The sequence below is a fragment of the Lissotriton helveticus genome, chromosome 5_1, assembly GCF_964261635.1.
Source record: "Lissotriton helveticus chromosome 5_1, aLisHel1.1, whole genome shotgun sequence".
Lineage (NCBI taxonomy): Eukaryota > Metazoa > Chordata > Amphibia > Caudata > Salamandridae > Lissotriton > Lissotriton helveticus.
In genome coordinates, this window is record NC_136065.1 from 1,779,665,758 (window position 1) to 1,779,688,566 (window position 22,809).

General features: G+C 41.4%; 1 protein-coding gene across 2 annotated transcripts in view; it reads right to left on the reverse strand.

Annotated features, from left to right (window-relative positions):
* KCNH6 (potassium voltage-gated channel subfamily H member 6) overlaps positions 1 to 22,809 on the reverse strand; it is a 1,032,645-nt gene that overhangs the window by 710,257 nt on the left and 299,579 nt on the right. For both annotated transcript variants that reach the window (XM_078645074.1, XM_078645073.1), the window contains exon 2: positions 20,647 to 20,877. In XM_078645074.1, coding sequence (XP_078501200.1) covers positions 20,647 to 20,877 — 231 coding nt within the window. The remainder of the gene's footprint in view (positions 1 to 20,646; positions 20,878 to 22,809) is intronic.

Consider the following 22,809-nt stretch of genomic DNA (forward strand, 5'->3'; position numbering starts at 1 on the left):
AGATGAAGTCGTATGCCGACGCCAAGCGAAGAGCAAGGTCACCTTCTGTGCACAAAGGAGACTATGTACTAGTGAAACAAGACCAACAGAAGAAAACAGACTGTCGCTTTCGCGATGAACCACTACTGGTCACTCGACAGAAAGGCACCATGCTGACGGCGGAGTCTGACCACCGGCGAGTTACGAGAAACGTGTCTCACTTTAAGAAGTTCTCCCGGGACTCGACCGGATCATTGCTTGACCCCACTGCGTCACCAGATCCTGGAACCCCTGATCGAGACGATCTAGAGGCGCTGAGTCAATTGGCAGTACCCCAGACTGAAGAGGACACCGTTGAAATGAACGTAAGTCCGCGCCGCAATGTTCAGCGACCAAAGAGACTCATTGAAGAGATATGATCGAACATGTTATCTGTTTTGTTAAGAAAGGGGGAGATGTTATGTGTTAGCAGTCTAGTAGCTGGGTGGGAGGAACTAGGTGGTCAGGGACAGGAGGGGGCGGAGCAGGGACAGGATGAGGGCAGTTAGAGTAGGGACAGGGAAGAATCTGGATGTACAGAATAAAGCTCCAGTATAACCTCACTTAGTGTCTGTGATTATTAGTAGCACGATGCTTCAGTCTCTTTCCACTCAGTCAACATTGAGCGGTCTACGGAAGGTTCTGCCATGGAACCTCAACATATCTTATAAGAGTTTCAAATAACTACTCAAAAGGACCATAAAGTCAAACTCCAGAGTCGTTGATGTGGAGTCATTGCAGGCAAAGCAACAGAATTCCTTTACAGTCACTACCTACGAAAAATTGAAATTAAAAAAAGAGTAATCTCAGTCTGGCAATGTTGTTCCTACTTCAACGAGTCACTTGCGTATGTTCTCCGAATATGTCCAGTTTTTATTCGTGAGAGAAAGAAACTACGCAGGCCACGTTTCCGTGAACTAAACATAAGATCTTCATAGATGATGCATTGCACTGTTCCAAGGGACGTACAGCAGGTTAACAGTCAGATTTGGCTGATGCCAATGTTGAGTTATTTTAAGAGAGTCTTTTATTTACTACAGTGATATATATTTAAAAAGTGTATTTATAATTATAGTTTCTTTTCACCTGGTCGAGTATTTAATTTGGAATGATTATAATTAACTACCAAATAAAGATTATAAGTATTTACCATTTTAGGTTTAAGAGACAGGTAACTTAAGAAAGTGAGCAATGTAGCCATCAGTAGACCATCATGTCACGCTCAGAAAAAGTAAGCACCACCCTTACAAGACCCTTACAAGGCAGCCATAGAAGACAACCCTGAGGGAGCATGGCATCTAACCTCCTGCGGACACCACCTGTGGAGGGCACCATATCCCTTATGGGACTCAGATATTGGTGCCATTAATGCCACCGTCATTCAGTCATGCACCATAGTGTTCACGGATTGGTTCATTGGTTGTCCTCTGGTCTATAATCTAACATGCACGATGCACTTCTGGGTGGCCTATTGCCCACACTTTCATCCGGCTCAGCTGATGCTGGTGAACATGTGCCAGCTCTGAGAAACAAGAGTGGACGGGATGGCTCCCTCATTTACTTGCTTACCGATGGCGGTTCCGCGGCCCCCTCATGGAATTGGTGACGGTGGACTATCCCACAGCTATGACCCACCATCGGATTTCGAAACACTCAAAAGCTTCATGTGAGACTCACACCTATCCTGCACCGAAGGGGCCTGTTTTACACATCAGTGGCAAGAAGGTTGATGGGCTGTCACTCAGAGAAAAATATGCATATCAAGTCTGGGGAGCCAGGGGAAGCAGCTGGTACCCCTGGTATGCCCTTTGGCATGCCTGGCACAGTCTTCGCAACACATGGTCTCTGCTCATGAAGTCAAAAGCAGTCCAAGAAATTAAACAGCGCTCCGCGAGCCGTGTTTTCTTTCAGTTGTTTCTGCCTCTTGACTGTCCCCATCCGCTCTGTAGCACATAAATGGCTGCTGGAAGGCTTTGGTTTTATCAACGCAGCGACGTCATTTCTGCTACCCCTTCCTGGCATTTTGATGAATAGAAGTCCATGTAGAAAGCGTCGATGTGGGATTACTTCCCTCTGTAGCCGTGGGGACCAACTTAAAATTACCTTCATATTTCACTATACTAATTCAACACTAATCCTCTATGGGTCCCGGAGTAGGGTGCTACTCGCCGAAAAAGCGCTTTGACGCCTCGTCTGGGGTAGTAAACACTATATAAATGCAATTACAATACAATACACTACATTCTTCTTTGACTCGGCCACTATTTTAAGGCTTTCGGGTGGAGCCGCTGTCAGTGAATGGACCATTACATAATGATTTGGGTCTGGAAAACACTGGCATTGGCTGGGAGGCCGAGAGCGACCTTTGCTCCCGAGGAAGACCGTCATGCCGAGCAGGTGCTGCTCCCTCCTGCAGCCCGGTGCCCTGGGTCCGAGCTGGCAGAGGCATCGGTTCTGGGCTCCAGCTCCCTCACCCTCCGCACCAGCTGCCCGCCAGATGGTGAAGGTAATAATTTATGACTGATCAGAAGGTTCGTCGTCCCCTGGCATGAGGAACGCTGATTTTATTCCTGTATTGGGGGCTGTAGCTGAAACCCATTTGAGCCGGCTATGTGGAACGTGAATGCTCTTTTCATCGAAAATGTTGCTTTTTACTGTTTTAGTGCCTCGTCAATATATGACGCAGGCGGGAAAGATTTGACATTTGGCACCATTAGCTGTTCTGGCGCCTGAAATCCTGGAACGCGTAGTGCAAGCAAAGCCAGTTGAAACCCGTCCATAGCCTGACTTATCAATTAACAAACTTTCTGTAATCACTCTCCCTCCTCGACCACAGTCTGCAAAAGTGGCGTGAGGCTAGGGTGAGGCCTGGTGTCGGCTATAACTATGAAGGTTAGGGTGAGGCCTGTTGTCGACCCTGTTGGCGCTTCATCAGATGCTGAACCCTCTCATGAATGCGCCGGGAAACCCTTTGTGGGTAGCTGTTTGCGCTCTAAAAATGCAATAATAATAATAATAATAATAATAATAATAATAACCCGCCGCGTAATCGCGATGGAACGCCGGACCAAAGAGGGCTCATGCATGGGAATCTGGGAGGTGCTCTGGGGTAGCTGCAGGGAAGGCAGGCCTGACGCCGTCAGTCACTCTGACTGACATGGCGGCCATGCTGAGACAAGCCCTGGCAGACCCTTGGTGGCTGGTATTCAACATTGCTATTGGAGGACCCAATCTAGCGCTGATCAACACCCATTCTCGATGTGGGTGCAGCACTCGGATCTCTTCCCTTTTTGGAAGTTTTCAGGTCATTGTTATGTGCAGCTTTAACTGTCTATCCACTGACCTATCGTTTACAAAACATAACACATACGCAGGCCCAGACTCTGAAAACTGTCACGGATAGCAGTGCAGCCCCACAAGAGGCTGCGTTGCGTGACAGGAAGAGAGCAGGAGTGCACCATATTCACAGAGATACGCACTCTCCTCCCCTCTCCCTAGTGCTGATTTCAGATGCCGAGCGCCTCGCACACACCATAGCGCCATAGTGCTAGGGTGCGTCACCATAGGTTTTGTACAGGAAGGGTGCCTTTCCTGTACAAAATGCTAAGCCTAGACACACTTCAAACCTTTTTCTACTTTGCATGAGTGCTGCACAGTGCAGTGCGCATGTAAAGTCGGAAAATAAAGGAGAAATGTTTAAGAGAAATGTAAACATTTCTCCTTTTAATGTCTGCTTTTCAGCAGCGTTATTTTTGGTGCTAAACCCTGTCTATTAATGTTAGTAGATCGGGTATAGCCTAAAAAAAGCATGGGTGGTTGCATGAGAATGCCCATGTACCACCCATGTACCACCCATGTAACGCCCCTTCATACAAAGAAGCGGTTTGTGCTGCTTTGCGTTACTTTTCTATACAAACCAAAGCTAATACCAATTAGACTTTTACAAAAGTAAAACTAACCCGATGCTAAACCTTTGAGAATCTGGGCCTCAGAGTATGGTTTTGCTCAGGTCCTTGCTCTTGATTGGATGGGTTGTCTGCTCATCTCCTGACTAAATTGGATAAGTTGCATCCTTCCATTGCTGACTTGAGGGGACTTTTTCTTTCTTGTACATACCGCGCTTTTTGTCACCCCCCCCTTCTTCTGCCCGCCCTGTAGCCTTTTAAAATTATTTATTTCGTTTACGCATGACGAGCAGCTGAAAAGTGCTCCAAGGCCACTTGCTCCATTTTTTTTTTTTGCGCTGGCTCGCAATTTCTTTTCCTTTCATTTTTTTACTTTTAATTTACTGTTCTATCATGGCTGTCTATGGGTAAATTAAAATGGCTGTCATGTATCAAATGGCTAAAAATGCATGTGTGCATGCACATGCATCACAATGAATACTTACGCATTGGCAGCCATCTTTGAATCAGTTTTCCTTAATAGAAAACCAATTGCAAGATTGAGGACCTTGCATCTGCTTGTAAGCACATGTATCTTGATGCATGTTTTTGTATGCAAAAGCCAATAGCTCTGTCTTACTTTTTTACAGATACAAGGTGGGGCTTTCGTTGTGGCAAATTTACAAGACTTCTGCTATGACTGACATAATACGTCAGACTTTTGTCGCGGATCACACGCACCATGGACCTTCTGATGTCTCTAAGCGTGTGTTCTGCCATGATAGCTTTGTATGGTCTGCCATTTGCAGAGACAGAAACACAAAGCGGGACCTGCGATGTGAATTACATATGCCACTTGTGTTATGCTCATGGTCGCCATGTGCCCCTTTCTCTTCAATGACAGGGGGCACGGTGGAAATGCAGAATGAGCAGAGGTCCCACCTGTCCTTTGGATGACGGTGTAGTGGCAGACCTCCATTTTGGAAAATGCAACTCTTTCTGGGAGTCATTTAGAGGGAAACTGCAACAAAGGCAGATACGCCTTCATGGCCACAGCTATGGCCCACCCACTGCACTTAAAGGCGTGTTCAGAAATAGCTGACATTTCAGTCTTGCTAATGGGAGCTGCCATACCGGCGTAGCAGACCTTTACAAACATAGGTTGTTGCCAAAGACAGACCGCGTAAAAGGAGTATGTTTAATATAAAACATAACTAATGTCTCCTCCTGCTGGGAATTTTCTCCCACTGTGTATGGCTTGTTTTACATGGTAGACCAAGACATGAAAAATGGCAGATGATATGTTGTTGGAGGGTCCGCGTGACAATGGCGCTCATGGTGCCGTTGGATTTTTGCTTGCGCATCTCAGCTGAAAACCACCATTCCTTGCACTCTAAATGCCAGGTGGGAGGAAGGGGCCGGACAGGACAGCCACAGATTTTTGTAACCTCAAAGAGGCCGATGTATATTTTTCTTTAGAGTTCCTTTAAGTGTCCAATAATGAGTTATCTCCAGGGTCCGCCCCTTCTGTGAGCATTAGGCACGCTCCAATACATTCTATTAAAGTTATTGAACTGCAGGGACCAGTGATGGGAGACAGCGCTGCCATCGTCCAGTCCTGTAATTATCTGAAGGGCGTTCAGCCAGTGGACTGATTTTTCTGGTAGAAGCAATTTGAAAGTTGTGAATTTTGATTTTTTTTTATTTGAAAATCTTTAATTAAAAAGGTAAAAAAATTGTCTTTGTGAAAAGCTACAGCATATTAATGAGTGGGTTTTCCCGCTTCCATCTTGTTTTATGCCCAACTTGTTTGATCATCTTCTTTTTTATATCTCTCTCTATATAAAAGCACAAGAGGGCGCCACCTACGAGACCTAATCCTACACATTAAAACACAAAACCGACAGCTTGACCCTTGTGCAGAGTCTTCAAACCATCAAATATTTCCGGGTGCCTGGACACAGAGCCTGAAGACCTCACCAGGTCACACCCAAGCTTCATGTTATAATGAAATTTAAGTAATCTGCCCCACCAGACTCTCCCCTGCATGCAAATGTAGCTACTTAGGGATTGGGCAAGGATTCCTTGTGCAGTCTAAAAAGCATGTCTGATAACCATCTTTAATGGTTTTTATCAACATCCTTTTAAAAGTAACCGCTCGAGGAATCCCAGCTTTGTGCCCGATGACAGCCTGTAACATCTACATGTTCTGAAGAGGCTGGAGAGGGTCTGGCTCTTTTCATTATACCACAAAGAGCTGAAGGGCCTTTGCAGAGGCATACTTCATGCTGTTCTTTCAACAGGAAGTTTTATAGTCAAAACACAGAATGAAAACCGGGCTAGGGACAGGGCGTAATATGATCTAGTGGTATTGGTGGGGCCCATCTGCACTAATTTTTTGGGGTCCCGGACTTATTTCTCCGTCATCACACTTTGGTGCAAAACAAGAGAGAGAAAAGGATAAGAAAAAAGGGAAAGAGGGGGTCGAGAAAGAAAAACAGTGACCAAGCGCAAAAGCATGGATAAAAAAACTGCAAGAGTGAGATAATGGGTCAGGGTGTGTTTGGTGGTGCTAAGTTTCAATAGGTAAGTAAAGTTTTCTATATATATAACTAAATATAAGTGTACCTTGATGATATATATATCTTCAAGGTAGGTAGGTAGATGTGGAGTTAAGAATAGTAAATCTACACTTACCTCTTTGCACTTACCTTCTCACTTAACTCCACATACATGTACCTTGACGATATATATCTTCAAGGTACATAGAAGACGAACAGTAAATCTACACTTACCTATTTGTACTTAACTTCTCAATATTTTGGTCCTCGATATTTTTGACACAATATTCTGTCCACAGGATATTTTTCGTTCCAATATTCTGTCAGTGATCCAAAAAGGAAAGACAACTGTTGCAGGCATTTTACAAGATACCTGTAGACACAACATTGCAAAATGCCATCTGCTTATCTTATGAACTTTACAGGTACCGCCTCAAACTTCCTCTCCTTTCCCACTTTCATGCCTTTTTTCCAGATTCATATCTCTAATTTCCCCACTGCAGTCTATGCTTGAGGCTATTTTATCTCTTAAACTGAACTCGTCATATCGGCAACATTTAACTTTCTGCTGCATCACCTCCATTGCACCCCCATACTTTTCCTTCTAGATTCTCTAACCGCAGCACCTCAGGCAGAAACCTCAGAGTACACTTGGAGTACTCCAAGAGAATGCAAACATGCATTGCAAACACAACAACCAAATGTCAACTACTGATCATCTGAAAAATCGTCTCGCACATCTCCCTCCATACAGCCAAAAGACTGATACCCTGGCTTGTTCTCAGCTGCTGTAACAGCCTTCTGGTTGACCTCCACCTCTTCTTTTGCACCCTCAGGCAAGGTCCGAAGCTTTGCTGCTCTATTCCATCTCCCAGACACATTCCTACCTCTCACTACTGTCACCAATCTAGTTAGCACTTGCAAGCCACTGATCTTAGCGTTCAAGATAATGAAGGACGCCTCCACAAAATACCGCTCTGTTATCCAAAGATGATACCTCCCAACTCATGACCTGCTCTCAGGCAATAACAATCCACTGTCAGGCCCAAACCACCAAGTGCGGCTCAGATGGCACTGTCTACTGGGACTGTCTACATGCTGGTATACTTTTTATGTCAATGTTTGCCTCATTCAATGCGGCTCTCAAAAAACACCTTATTCTACAAAAATGTGTTAATCATCACTGCATCCCTTCCCTGCGGTTAATATTCCACTTTAAATATGCATATATTTATTATTAAATAAATTGTTTATACTGTCATGTCAAAATTGAAAAATTACCAACAATCAAACCCAACACTCTTTTATCTATGAGTGTCCATCCTTACTTCCGCCCACTTACTTACACCTCAACTGTTTCAATGTACTGCATTTCTTGTTGAAATGCACTTGAAATCATAATAATAAAAAAGTGAACTACCACAAAAGCAAATCTAGGTACAGCATACGTATTTTGGCATAAAAACATCAAACTAAAGTGCTGGGGAAACCTAGGGACGTTTCTACAAAGAGCAAAGAATGTGATGAAAAAGCTTGAACCGGTTTCTTGGGTGTAGAATTTTCATTTCTTTTAACTGCCTTTTTCTTTACAGAAAGAGACCAGCCTCAGGCAAATCAGTGTAAGTGCACCCCTATATAAACAGTGCACCCCACACTGCCCCTTATCTACAAGTAAATGCATTTTGTCCTAATTGGGCACCTCAGTGGGGCGGCACAAGTCTCTCTGCACAGCCAGCGAAGGGCGGCATCATTACCTACCAACTTTACTTAGTGACACTCAACAGAGATTTTTTTTTTTATAGCTAACAAGAATTGGTAAATCCTAAATCTGAGGCTAGTGTGCTAACACATACAAACATAGGCATGCACAAACTTACATAGACTATTTGTTCCATGCCTTATCAACTTGCATCTTTTTGTGACTCCTATGTCTGTGCCCTAAATTATGCTAATGCATCTTGTGGCATCGGCCCAGAGGAAGAAGAAGAAGATTCAATGGAAGGGCTATCTCCTGGCAATCTCACTTAGGTTCCATGTCCCGGTACTTCTTGCCCTGTTGGCTTTTGATTGGAGGACTTCAGTAATCAACAAAGGAGCATCCAAGGGATGAGGACCCTTTTATTGAGGGAGGAGGCCACCCCTTTAACACTTTCGGTGCTCATGACGAGCTCAGCTCGTCATGAGGCACAGTGGCTCTGTGCCGCGGAACACCCACGCGGGGATAATTCCCCTCCTGTGTGGGGCGAACCATTGAGTGGGCGGAGTCGTGATGAGCTCAGTTCGTCATGAGCACAGCGCCACCATTCTGCATGACGAGCCAAGCTTGTCACAAGCACCGCGGTGCCGCGCGCGGCCCCCCTCCCCCCGCACCAAGGGGCAATTAGCCCCACGGCGAAGGGGTTAAGAAATTAAATAAATACAGCAGCACTGCATTTTAACTCTCTATAGATGTTGACTCATTTCACTACTGTAGGTAGTGAGATGATGGAAATAGACGTGCTGATATAAGACAAAGGGCATGTAGGCTGGGAATATCAGATCACAAATATCTACAAGGCAGAATATTGTTACAACAATATGGAGGGGCAGAATTTCAAAAGGTACATTTATATATATATATATATATATATATATATATATATATATATATATATATATATATATATATATATATATATATATTTGCCACCAAAGTAAACCCGTTACAGAGGGCACGCTTTGCACAACAGGTGCGAGTATCAGGGATGGGTGTTCCCTGTAATAAATTCACCACCAAATTGAATTATACTTGCACTCCACCAGGATGATTTACTAAAGCAGGTTTATTTTAACCAACGCGTTTCAATCTTGCGATCTTGCTCACGGTTACAAACATTTGTCCCTTGTTCATTTTTACAATTTATACCAGCTGATCATGCTTGCACTATTAGGATGCATTATGGTACTGGTAGTTACATAGGCACATTTCCTTTACCAGTCTGCTCATATTCGCATTATTAAGGTGCATTATGGTGCTGGTAGCTACATTATACAATTATTTCATTTGTTTCACATTTACGGCAAAAAATATATATACATATATATGGTTTCTATGTATCATTTAGTGCAAGGGAAACTGGTTAGGATCACTATATGTAAAAGTACAAATAGTTATATGAAAACATTGCGTCTGTTCAACATGTAATTCTGTGCTCTCTCAGTGAGGAACATACAATTCACACTTGTCACATTTAGTATAATAGCAAGTTATAATGAGATAAGTACTCATATATTAAAAAAAAATTTATGCTGTCACGTTTGTACGTGTAGCGCAATGTTGATGTTATTTAGGGACTAGTGCCCTAGTATCTAATGATTTATACTTTTTCATATTTGACCTCTCTAAGTCTTGTTTTTAACCAGAATGTCTTTTCAAGCTCATCAAAGGTGCACATAAAGTTCCTCATCGCCATTTAATCCTCCCGGTATTTTCGTTTTGAATCGAATGATCAATCTTGACTCTAGTCTACGAAGGGTCATCAGTCTATTTCCACCTCTTTCTTTTATAGGTACAGTTGCTAAGCCGCAATATGTAATATCCTTCCATGTCTTTTTCTCATTTGCATGTGTTAACATGTGCTTGGCCATAGCATACTTCAAATCCTTGTTTTCGATTGCTCGAATATGTTCTAATATTCTCTTGTGTAGGGGGCAAATAGTGCTACCAATGTACCTCTTTCCACAAAAACATTGGAGTAAGTACACTACATGTGTCGTTTTACAAGTAATGGTGTTTTCTACTTTGAAGAATTTTCCTTTCGCATCCTTTATTTTGGATAAGTTTCGTCCAACCTGGCATGCTTTGCATTGCATGCATTTGGTAAAGCCCTGTCGTCTTTCATCAAGCCATTTGTTGCTCTTTTTCTTTTCTTCAAAGTGGCTATTGACCAATTTATCTTGTAATGACGGTGCTTTTCGATAGGTCATTTTTGGAAATTGGCCAATTTCATTTCCTATGTCTGGGTCTTTTTTCAAGACATGCCAATATTTTTGTAGTACTTTCCGTATTTTCTGGCTTTCCTTCGAGTAGGTCAAGATCATTCTAATTGGCTCTTTTTCAGTTGTTATTTGTTGTTTTGGTATCAATGTTTCAATCCGATTCTTCTTTCTTGCTCTTTGTTCACATCGGTCTATATCACCTTTGTTGTATCCTCTGTTGCTGAATCTATTTGCTGTTTCCTTGAATTTTTTGTTCATTTCTACTTGATTGGAGCAGTTCCTTTTCATCCTGATAAATTCCCCATATGGAATGTTCTTTTTCAGAGCCACAGGATGGAAACTTAGTCCATGTAGCATGCTATTCGTTGCTGTGGTTTTTCTGTGGACAGTAGTCTCAAGTTGACCATTAAGAACATAAACCTTTGTGTCCAAAAATACCACTTCACTTGAGCTTATACTGTGCGTGAATTTCAATCCTATTTCATTGTCATTTAGGATTAGCATGTATTTCAGAAATTCATCATTCGGTCCATTCCATATTAGGAATAGATCGTCGATAAATCGCAGCCAGAGAACAACTCTGGCTGTGAATTGGTCGTTTCCTTCTCTCCAAGCTATCAGTTTTTCCCACCAACCCATCACTAGGTTGGCGTAGCTTGGAGAGAAGGAAACTCCCATCGCTGTTCCACATGTTTGGATGTAGTATGCCTTGTTGAAAAGAAAGACATTATTAGTAAGGCACATCCGCACCATTTCCATCAGCATGTCACAATGTTTCAGTTGATCTAAAGTTTTTTGTTTCAAAAAATACTTTATTGCAGTCAGCCCCAGTTCGTGATCAATGGAGGTATAAAGAGATACAACGTCTATGGTTACCAACCGGTAACCATCCATCCATTCAATGTTCATCAATTGTCTTAGGAAGTCTCCCGTGTCTTTTATGTATGACGGTAAGATGGGCACCATGGGCGCTAAAAAGTGATCAACATAAATAGCGACGTTTTCATACAGAGAACCACAACTGGAGATAATTGGTCTTCCAGGGGGTTTGTTTAATGTCTTATGGACTTTCGGGAGAAAGTACAAGGTGGGCATGATCGGGGTTTGGTTATTGAGGAACTGCATCTCATTCTCATTCAATAGACCAGCATCCTGCCAGCGTTTTAGTCGGATTTCTAAGTCTATTGCCATCTCATTTATTGGATTCTTTTTCAGCCTTTTGTAATTTTTAGCATCCGTTAGTTGGCGCATTGCCTCTTCCAGGTAATCAGATCTATTTTGGATTACTACGTTTCCGCCTTTGTCGGCGGGTTTAATTTCAAGATTTTCATTTGCCATTAACGAATCCAATGCTTTCCGTTCTTCCATTGTTAGGTTTTATTTTTTATTTTTATTGATAACGTTATTCAGTTGATCAAGTTCCTCATTTACCAGCTCATAGAAAGTGTCAATTTTATTTCCAGGGTATAAGGTCGGACAGAATTTTGATTGTCTCTTGAAGGTTGTACCTAAATGTTTACTAGTTTTTTGCCCCATTTCATCTAGGATTTGTGTATTTGAGATGTCTTCCTCAATTCTATCATGGGCTAGTTCATGGGCGGTTCTTAAGGCCGGTGCATCTTCAATTCTCCATATTGCTTTATCCTCAGTTGAGATGTTTTCAGTTGTGGGATTCACATTTTGTGTCTCTCGCTTTTTGAAGTGCTTTGCGAGTTTAATCTTTCTTATATATTTATAAAGGTCTATTTTGGTTTCCACCGGATCCCAATGTTTTTCGGGACAGAATGTCAAGCCTTTATTTAATAGAGATTCCTCCGCTCTCGTCAATATGTGTTTGGAAAGATTAATGATCAAGTATGGTCCCTTCTCTTTTCGATTGTTTACATATTCACTGTTCTCTTTCTCAAGTTGTATCCCTGATTTTTTCCTTTGACTTCGTCTGGTTTTGCGCTTTTTGATCCTGGAACTTGGGGTCCATTTCCTCTTCCCCGACCTCTCATAAAGCCCCTTCCTCTGCTCTTGCCTCTTCCTTTTGGTAGTTGTTGGTCGTAATGTACCAGTTCCATTTCCTCTAAAAAAGATGGTTTTTGACCTTGTGGTATCATTGCTTCATTATTCCTGCTATTTGAGGTTTCTTGTTTGCCTTTAGTTGTAGTTTGAGATTAGTGAAGCGTTTTGCAAACGTGAGGATTGTTACTGAGGCGTAATCGTGTTTGTCTCTTCTATATTTTCTTTCTTTTCTATCCTCCACCTCCTTCTCATGTTTATCTAAATTAGATTCCAGTGTTTTCCGGAGTTTTTTTGTTTCATCCTCTTTATTAAATTCCAGAATTTTTTCTTCAATGCCCTCTACCTTTTTCTTTATCTCATCAATGTCTATTTTGGCATGTTTGACGATTATTCTCATCATATTGTAAGAGCACTGCATGTTATTATCTCCCCAATCCAGCAGCATTTCAGGGGTAGTATCTCCCAAATCACCCAGATACGTTTGCAAAACGCTTCACTAATCTCAAACTACAACTAAAGGCAAACAAGAAACCTCAAATAGCAGGAATGGATGTAACCCCAAGTGAATCAGATACTGATTTTAGTGATAATGAAGCAATGATACCACAAGGTCAAAAACCATCTTTTTTAGAGGAAATGGAACTGGTACATTACGACCAACAACTACCAAAAGGAAGAGGCAAGAGCAGAGGAAGGGGCTTTATGAGAGGTCGGGGAAGAGGAAATGGACCCCAAGTTCCAGGATCAAAAAGCGCAAAACCAGACGAAGTCAAAGGAAAAAATCAGGGATACAACTTGAGAAAGAGAACAGTGAATATGTAAACAATCGAAAAGAGAAGGGACCATACTTGATCATTAATCTTTCCAAACACATATTGACGAGAGCGGAGGAATCTCTATTAAATAAAGGCTTGACATTCTGTCCCGAAAAACATTGGGATCCGGTGGAAACCAAAATAGACCTTTATAAATATATAAGAAAGATTAAACTCGCAAAGCACTTCAAAAAGCGAGAGACACAAAATGTGAATCCCACAACTGAAAACATCTCAACTGAGGATAAAGCAATATGGAGAATTGAAGATGCACCGGCCTTAAGAACCGCCCATGAACTAGCCCATGATAGAATTGAGGAAGACATCTCAAATACACAAATCCTAGATGAAATGGGGCAAAAAACTAGTAAACATTTAGGTACAACCTTCAAGAGACAATCAAAATTCTGTCCGACCTTATACCCTGGAAATAAAATTGACACTTTCTATGAGCTGGTAAATGAGGAACTTGATCAACTGAATAACGTTATCAATAAAAATAAAAAAGAAAACCTAACAATGGAAGAACGGAAAGCATTGGATTCGTTAATGGCAAATGAAAATCTTGAAATTAAACCCGCCGACAAAGGCGGAAACGTAGTAATCCAAAATAGATCTGATTACCTGGAAGAGGCAATGCGCCAACTAACGGATGCTAAAAATTACAAAAGGCTGAAAAAGAATCCAATAAATGAGATGGCAATAGACTTAGAAATCCGACTAAAACGCTGGCAGGATGCTGGTCTATTGAATGAGAATGAGATGCAGTTCCTCAATAACCAAACCCCGATCATGCCCACCTTGTACTTTCTCCCGAAAGTCCATAAGACATTAAACAAACCCCCTGGAAGACCAATTATCTCCAGTTGTGGTTCTCTGTATGAAAACGTCGCTATTTATGTTGATCACTTTTTAGCGCCCATGGTGCCCATCTTACCGTCATACATAAAAGACACGGGAGACTTCCTAAGACAATTGATGAACATTGGATGGATGGTTACCGGTTGGTAACCATAGACGTTGTATCTCTTTATACCTCCATTCATCACGAACTGGGGCTGACTGCAATAAAGTATTTTTTGAAACAAAAACCTTTAGATCAACTGAAACATTGTGACATGCTGATGGAAATGGTGCGGATGTGCCTTACTAATAATGTCTTTCTTTTCAACAAGGCATACTACATCCAAACATGTGGAACAGCGATGGGAGTTTCCTTCTCTCCAAGCTACGCCAACCTAGTGATGGGTTGGTGGGAAAAACTGATAGCTTGGAGAGAAGGAAACGACCAATTCACAGCCAGAGTTGTTCTCTGGCTGCGATTAATCGACGATCTATTCCTAATATGGAATGGACCGAATGATGAATTTCTGAAATACATGCTAATCCTAAATGACAATGAAATAGGATTGAAATTCATGCACAGTATAAGCTCAAGTGAAGTGGTATTTTTGGACACAAAGGTTTATGTTCTTAATGGTCAACTTGAGACTACTGTCCACAGAAAAACCACAGCAACGAATAGCATGCTACATGGACTAAGTTTCCATCCTGTGGCTCTGAAAAAGAACATTCCATATGGGGAATTTATCAGGATGAAAAGGAACTGCTCCAATCAAGTAGAAATGAACAAAAAATTCAAGGAAACAGCAAATAGATTCAGCAACAGAGGATACAACAAAGGTGATATAGACCGATGTGAACAAAGAGCAAGAAAGAAGAATCGGATTGAAACATTGATACCAAAACAACAAATAACAACTGAAAAAGAGCCAATTAGAATGATCTTGACCTACTCGAAGGAAAGCCAGAAAATACGGAAAGTACTACAAAAATATTGGCATGTCTTGAAAAAAGACCCAGACATAGGAAATGAAATTGGCCAATTTCCAAAAATGACCTATCGAAAAGCACCGTCATTACAAGATAAATTGGTCAATAGCCACTTTGAAGAAAAGAAAAAGAGCAACAAATGGCTTGATGAAAGACGACAGGGCTTTACCAAATGCATGCAATGCAAAGCATGCCAGGTTGGACGAAACTTATCCAAAATAAAGGATGCGAAAGGAAAATTCTTCAAAGTAGAAAACACCATTACTTGTAAAACGACACATGTAGTGTACTTACTCCAATGTTTTTGTGGAAAGAGGTACATTGGTAGCACTATTTGCCCCCTACACAAGAGAATATTAGAACATATTCGAGCAATCGAAAACAAGGATTTGAAGTATGCTATGGCCAAGCACATGTTAACACATGCAAATGAGAAAAAGACATGGAAGGATATTACATATTGCGGCTTAGCAACTGTACCTATAAAATAAAGAGGTGGAAATAGACTGATGACCCTACGTAGACTAGAGTCAAGATTGATCATTCGATTCAAAACGAAAATACCGGGAGGATTAAATGGCGATGAGGAACTTTATGTGCACCTTTGATGAGCTTGAAAAGACATTCTGGTTAAAAAGAAGACTTAGAGAGGTCAAATATGAAAAAGTATAAATCATTGGATACTAGGGCACTAGTCCCTAAATAACATCAACATTGCGCTACACGTACAAACGTGACAGCATAATTTTTTTTTGAATATATGAGTACTTATCTCATTATAACTTGCTATTATACTAAATGTGACAAGTGTGAATTGTATGTTCCTCACTGAGAGAGCACAGAATTACATGTTGAACAGACGCAATGTTTTCATATAACTATTTGTACTTTTACATATAGTGATCCTAACCAGTTTCCCTTGCACTAAATGATACATAGAAACCATATATATGTATATATATTTTTTGCCGTAAATGTGAAACAAATGAAATAATTGTATAATGTAACTACCAGCACCATAATGCACCTTAATAATGCGAATATGAGCAGACTGGTAAAGGAAATGTGCTTATGTAACTACCAGTACCATAATGCATCCTAATAGTGCAAGCATGATCAGCTGGTATAAATTGTAAAAATGAACAAGGGACAAATGTTTGTAACCGTGAGCAAGATCGCAAGATTGAAACGCGTTGGTTAAAATAAACCTGCTTTAGTAAATCATCCTGGTGGAGTGCAAGTATAATTCAATTTGGTGGTGAATATATATATATATATATATATATATATATATATATATATATATATATATTCCACAACTCCCTTTTCCAAGAGAATAAGTCCGCACTCACAAAAAGTTTCTTCCCCAATCCTTTATTTCATTGGCTATACTCCAGCATATCAAAGTACAACCAACGCGTTTCGCAACCAACAGTTGTCCAAAAACGCAGCAGCACTCTCCAGGAAATACCACTGGAAAAACAGCAACCACGGACTCGTAAATGCATGAATAGCAGTATTTAATTCTGCAAATAAATCGGCAAACTTACTCGACGCGTTTCGAGGCCTAGGGCCAGATGTAGGTAGCCCAATATCGGTCGGTAACGGCCGAAATTACTGAATTTCGGCCCTTACCGACCGGTATTAGGCATCTGAGATGTAGGGGCCATATTTAAGGATTTGGTAATTTACTGAATCGGTAATTTAAGGAATCGGTAAATTACCAAATTCTTAAAATACCGATTCAGTAAATTACCGAATCCTTAATGTAGGGAGCACTCAAGTGAGTGTATTTGTCATTTAAGGATTCGTTATTTACCATCAACTACAAGTTGGTGGTAAATACCGAATACCTATAAAAAAGCAATTATTTGCTTTTTTTAAAGTATCATGTGGCAGACATACATGCCCTTAGGGCATGTATGTGTGCCACATGTGCACCCATGCACTATTCAGGGGTGCAACAGGGTGTCAATGTGACACCCTGCCACCCTTGTAAATGGTCCCCTTATTACCGATTCGGTAAATACCGAATCGGTATTTACCGAATCGGTAATTCCCATTCATTCCTATGGGCCTCCAGGCCCATAGGAATGATCGGTTCGAATTTTTATGAGATTTTTCACTCTTATATAACTACTACAAAGGTTCACTCCACAAGGATAATATTTCCGATCGACTACTCGGGCCAAATACACTCTTCTCTTAACTGCTGGCTTTGATAGTATCAACGCCGTGAGGGGCCTCGTATTACGAATGCTTTACCTCACCGCTGCTTACCTGACTGTGGGCCCATTACTCTCCATTGGATGTATATTCATGCTGCGTATTTCCAGAACATCTGGTAGTTTGACTACTATATTACTGCTTCAGAATACCCTTTGAGAAGCTTAGAAGCGCCTTCACATAATATTTACATTTTCAACTTCGCCTTGAAAAAGTCGTCCCAAGACGAAACACATGTCGGCTGTTCTTGTTCTGTCTCTAAGTGTCAACATTGAAGAAGACTTAAGAATAAAATATTTCTGTTGCATATACCATTGGACTTACTTTATATTGAAAAAGTGCTAGAATTTCACTGAAAAAACTATAGGTCAAATGAACATTATAGTTAGGTGAAAATGTCAGTTAAAACATAATCTTTTAAACAAATGAAACCACTGAAATTCACCATAGGTATCTCGAGTATCTGTAACTCGTTCGCCCATGCACAGTATTATCAATGATGTAAATTCAGATGTCATTAGGGATGTTACCAATGCAGTGATTGAGCATGTCATGAGTGATGAAATACGTGAGGCGTACAAGCAGGCTTGGCAAGGACAAGCAGTACAGCCTACAGGCTTGACACTGGAACACCCCCACCATACTCTATTATAGGAGAAAGAGGCTTCCACGTAATTTTTCAGTTGGAAATGAGTGTGCATATTAGTGACATATTTGTTGTCTGTGCTCAGCTTCAACAGAGTAAAAAACTGCACTTTGATGAACTTTAAAAAGCACTTATCTAGCTCTTGTAATTGGAATGCAGGCAATTTGGCGCTCTCTGGTTATGGCGCTGAATGAGCCTTGCAGAGAGCTCTTTGAATGTTTGACATTTCGCATGATAAAAGGTGCCTGTCTCTTTAATGACCCTGTGAATACTTCCAGCTCTGCTGCAGCTGCTCCTAATTGATTTTCGTTTCACTTACATTCATAACCATTTGCTGAGCTAATTTGGACATTCCCAGCTGAGAATTTCACCCCCTCCAGAGCATATTTGTGATTTTTGTTTTTATGTTTTTGGTTGCATCTCAAAGAGAAATGCTTTAGAAGTTACATCTCACTGAGTAGTTTAGACGTTTCATGATTGGTAGAAGAAACAAGCATTGGCAAAGCCAATAGGCCTGATTTTAATGTTCCACTGTGTGCAAGAATCATTTGTGCATGACTGTGTTTACAGGCATTAACAAAAGAAAAAGTGACATATAAAGGCATTGCCAATTATTGCGTTCCTGTGGTTATGGCACATTACCCCTCTTGCCTCTTCCTCCTCAGTGCCTAATTTTTAAAAGAAGAAGAGCCAGGGCCCTCCCCAGGAGGCCACTGAAGCTTGCACCACCAATTGCCACTGTCAGCCCTGAAAATCACAGTACCAACACAACTGCTAACCTTCACACTCCTACAAGATTGACAATTCAGACTTTTCCACACCTCCAAAAGGTTTGAGGGTGGCTTGGCCAGCTGGCATTAGTCCTCTTAAATTTGTATTTAATGAACAAACACTGTTATGTGTTCATCTTTAATTTAGACAAACAGCGCCATCATGTGGTAGGCTGTCATAAGTACCGGTGTTGACAATTAAGTGTCGATGCTGAACACTGGAACCCACCGGCTCAAATTAAGCACTGCTCCCACTTCTTTCTGGCTAACTGCGGACAGACAAGGGTTGCTTGCAAGCATCGATTAACCTGTCCCTCTCATATTCCGCTTACTTTCTTGCTGCCATGGTGAAGTCTCCAATGGAAATTCTCGATAGTATTTTAACCACCGCCAAGTTCCCTGTAAGGAACACCCTGTTTTCCACAGCAATCAAGGGTCGAAGCTCAAATGTTATACGTAGATATTCAGAGGATTATCCACACCTACTCAGACTTACACCTACAGCAAAGAAAGACGCAAAACCCTCTCAAGCAGTCATCTGCCAGTCACAAGCCCTGAGTGCTTTCTTTCTAGTTCACCTGCCCAGGACCATTCGGCTGAACTGGTGGCGCAGATATGACCTCCTTAGACAGCGCCAGTGAAAGGGTGAATGGCCACATCTGATTTTTGACTGGGGAAGATGACACAGAAACATCTTCAGATTGAAGAGACGAAAAATGACAGGGAAAACAGCCACGCGTATTTGATGCACCAACGGAAGCTCTGCAAAAGTCTGACAGCCCATGCATGTAAGCGACGTAGCTGGCTCCAGAATGTGGCCCACAGTGATGGGCAGGGATGATAGGACCAGAGGACAATGAAACCCCAAAAGTCCCTCGTACCGATGCCGCCATTCTGCCCAAAGTATGTTTTTGACAAAGAAGGCTCATTAATTCTTCAACAACTGAAGTAGGTGCCTGCTGTATGTCAGAACACCAACCGCAAAACTATCCTGGAGCAGCAGTGTTCATGTCCAAATTTCAACATAAAAAATAATGACTTTACATGCTTATGAGATAAAGTACCAAAATCTCGACTAGAGAAACATTATGGTCCAAAATATTGATATTATATTAGTAAATGTCTATATTAATTTGTAAATACCATTATTTAAATGTCTGTATCCAAAAGGTGTTGTGATTGGGAGACTGGACCCTAGTTCGTCACTGGGACATTAAACCACTGCAGACCTAACACGGGGGGCATATTATCAAGGGGGTTTATCTCCACTTTTTTGGTTTTAAAAGCCAAGAAAGCGGAGATAAAATTATCTCCCTATTACCTAGCTGTCGCTAACACAAGTTAGCGACAGCTAGTAGGAGATAGCGACCATCTTGGGCCCCGCTTTGCATGTCAGTGATATTTATCACTAATGACATGCAAAGTGGGCGTGCCAAGATGTTAGCGACTGGAAACAGTCGCTAACATCACTATCTCCTATTACCAACTTTTGGAGATATTCGCGCTAAGCGCGAATATCTCCAAAAGCTAACACCTGCCCTGAGCAGTTCTTAGCCATATTATCCAATGGGAGGTGGATAACATGGCTAAGAGCATCAGCTCGGTAATGCATGAATATCGCTGAATTTTCAGCGATATTCATGCATTGCGGCCGTTTTTTATCGCATTTGCGATAAACCTTGGTAATACCAAGGTTTATCTGCGATAAAAATCGCCGCAGCTCAGCGGTAAAATTTTGTCTCTAACCAAGCAATAGCGATAATTATCGCTATTGCTTGGTAATGTGCCTTAGGGCTGCATGAGTTAATTTTTATAGCAAAGAATTCTGGCGTGACTTTCAATGTGACATGAGCGTGCTCTCGCTGTGCATTGGTGAGGACGCTGTGACGCAGCCCGCCATCTTACCTTCCTTCCGGTAGTAGAGGATCTCCAGTTTCCGCTCCTCGGAGCCCAGCAGCGCCTCGGTCAGCTGGGCGATAGAGTTGTTGGTCGTCTCGGGCCCCGCCAGGAAGTCGCAGGTGCAGGGCTGTTGCATGACCTCCACCCGTGAGTAGCCGAACATGTCGCAGAAGCCATCGTTGCAGTAGATAATGGCGCAGTTCTCCATCTGGGCATTGGCAATAAGGAATTTGCGGCCTGCAGTGACAGAAAATGAAGAGAAACTTAGTAGGGACAACGAACACAAAGTCCTGAAGATAAATTAGTGTGCCTCATGTATTTCTCTTCGTGGAAAGTCATGAACATTTTAGGGGAGTAAAGACCACAGGCACACTTTTCTTTGAACAAAAGGACACCTTTAATCAGGAGGAAGCAGAGATCACATCGTATAACCTTTGGCAAAGCCATAGATTTTAATATTGCCAAAACAGCAATTCTACAAATAGTAAGGTCCCTAGAATTTAAACTTTTCCCTCTCTTACCACTCACATATCCTCATTTCATCAATGTCTAACGTCAACTAAACTTCCTGTAGAAGATCTCCTGGCTCTTTGCACTTGCTTGCCTAGTGTGCCAGCTTCGGTATCAGGCCTGACTTTAGCCAGTTTTCTTTTTCTCCCACCCATGGTGGCGAAATGACGTCATAGTGTTGATATGTTGATGCTCCCATAAACCATTATGTAATAAAATCATAACCTGCATGAGCATGTGGTAATGGTAATGATGGGAAGATGACATCATGGTGTGCATGAGGTGTGTATTGATGATAAATCAAAATATCAAAACATCGTGGCATGCATAAGGTGTGTACTATTGATAAAGCAACATTTAAGGACATTAATATGAAGTGCGTCCTCATTGTAGGAACATCTCTGGACACGTAGTGGGTGGCAGAAGAAGATTTAATCTTCAAGAAGACAGCATAAACAAACACCTTCATAGAAACCATTGTTCTATTCCAACCGTCGCTACCGATTGGCCCAAAAGGAATCTTATCCCAATATTCCTATTAGACATTCCAATTAACTAGAACACTACACACCTTCCCCCTTTAAAACAAACCACAAAAAATACATTACAAAAAACTGAAGCATAATAAGTAACTATATACAAAATGATAGTGAACATATAATACATAGAAGATAAATTCACAATTAACTAAATTAAAACTGAGCAAAATCTTTCAATTTCTTGGGCAAATGCTTAACACATGAACATTTTCTCACTTCCACCACATATTCTTCATCCATAGGTTGACTATCACTTCGTTCCTCTTGATTACCCAAACAGATGGTTGGAGCAGAGCCCTGCTCAGCAACTGTCCAGTTACCACTAACATCAGATTCACCGATACCCGGAACATTTAAACGATCAAGCGTGTCCCATAAACCAGCACTCCATTCATAATCCTCATTGGGCTTCAAGACTTCAGTGCATCCATCACTAGTACTGGCATGTGCCTTCTTTTCTTTTTGACATTTACACACAGAAATATGTCTAAAATTCCATATTTTCCCACCTTCTACTTTCACAGCCTTTCTAAAAACCTCAACCACTCTAACAGGATCAGACCATTTAGACCACTTCTTGTTTAACAATTCACCCATTTTAACACGGACTATGTACCCTACTCTCAATTTCGACTACTTAAGCTGATTCTTAGAACCATCACCCCTCATCTTCTCCTGATACCCCTCAACACGCTCCCTGACTTTAGTAAAATTCATATTATCACAATGGGGGTAACCTGCAGAGTAATTTCATCTACGGTCTTTCTCCACGATCTCTAAACTCACACAAGAAAAACTGGACGATCTACTTAAAGTCTAAAAATGTGTGTGTGTGTGTGTGTGTGTGTGTGTGTAGGGAGGTATATATGGGCAATGGACAATTCGTCTTACAAGACGAATTGTCCATTGCCCATATAAACCTCCCTACACACACACACATTTTTAGACTTTAAGTAGATCATCCGGTTTTCCTTGTGTGAGTTTAGTAAAATCCATAACAGTGTCATACACATTTTTCTTTCAATCACCAGGGTGTAGGGTTAGATCCTGGTTTCCTACTTCGCAACATCTCAAACAGGGACAACCCTGTAACAGAATTGGGTGACGTACAATATGTCAA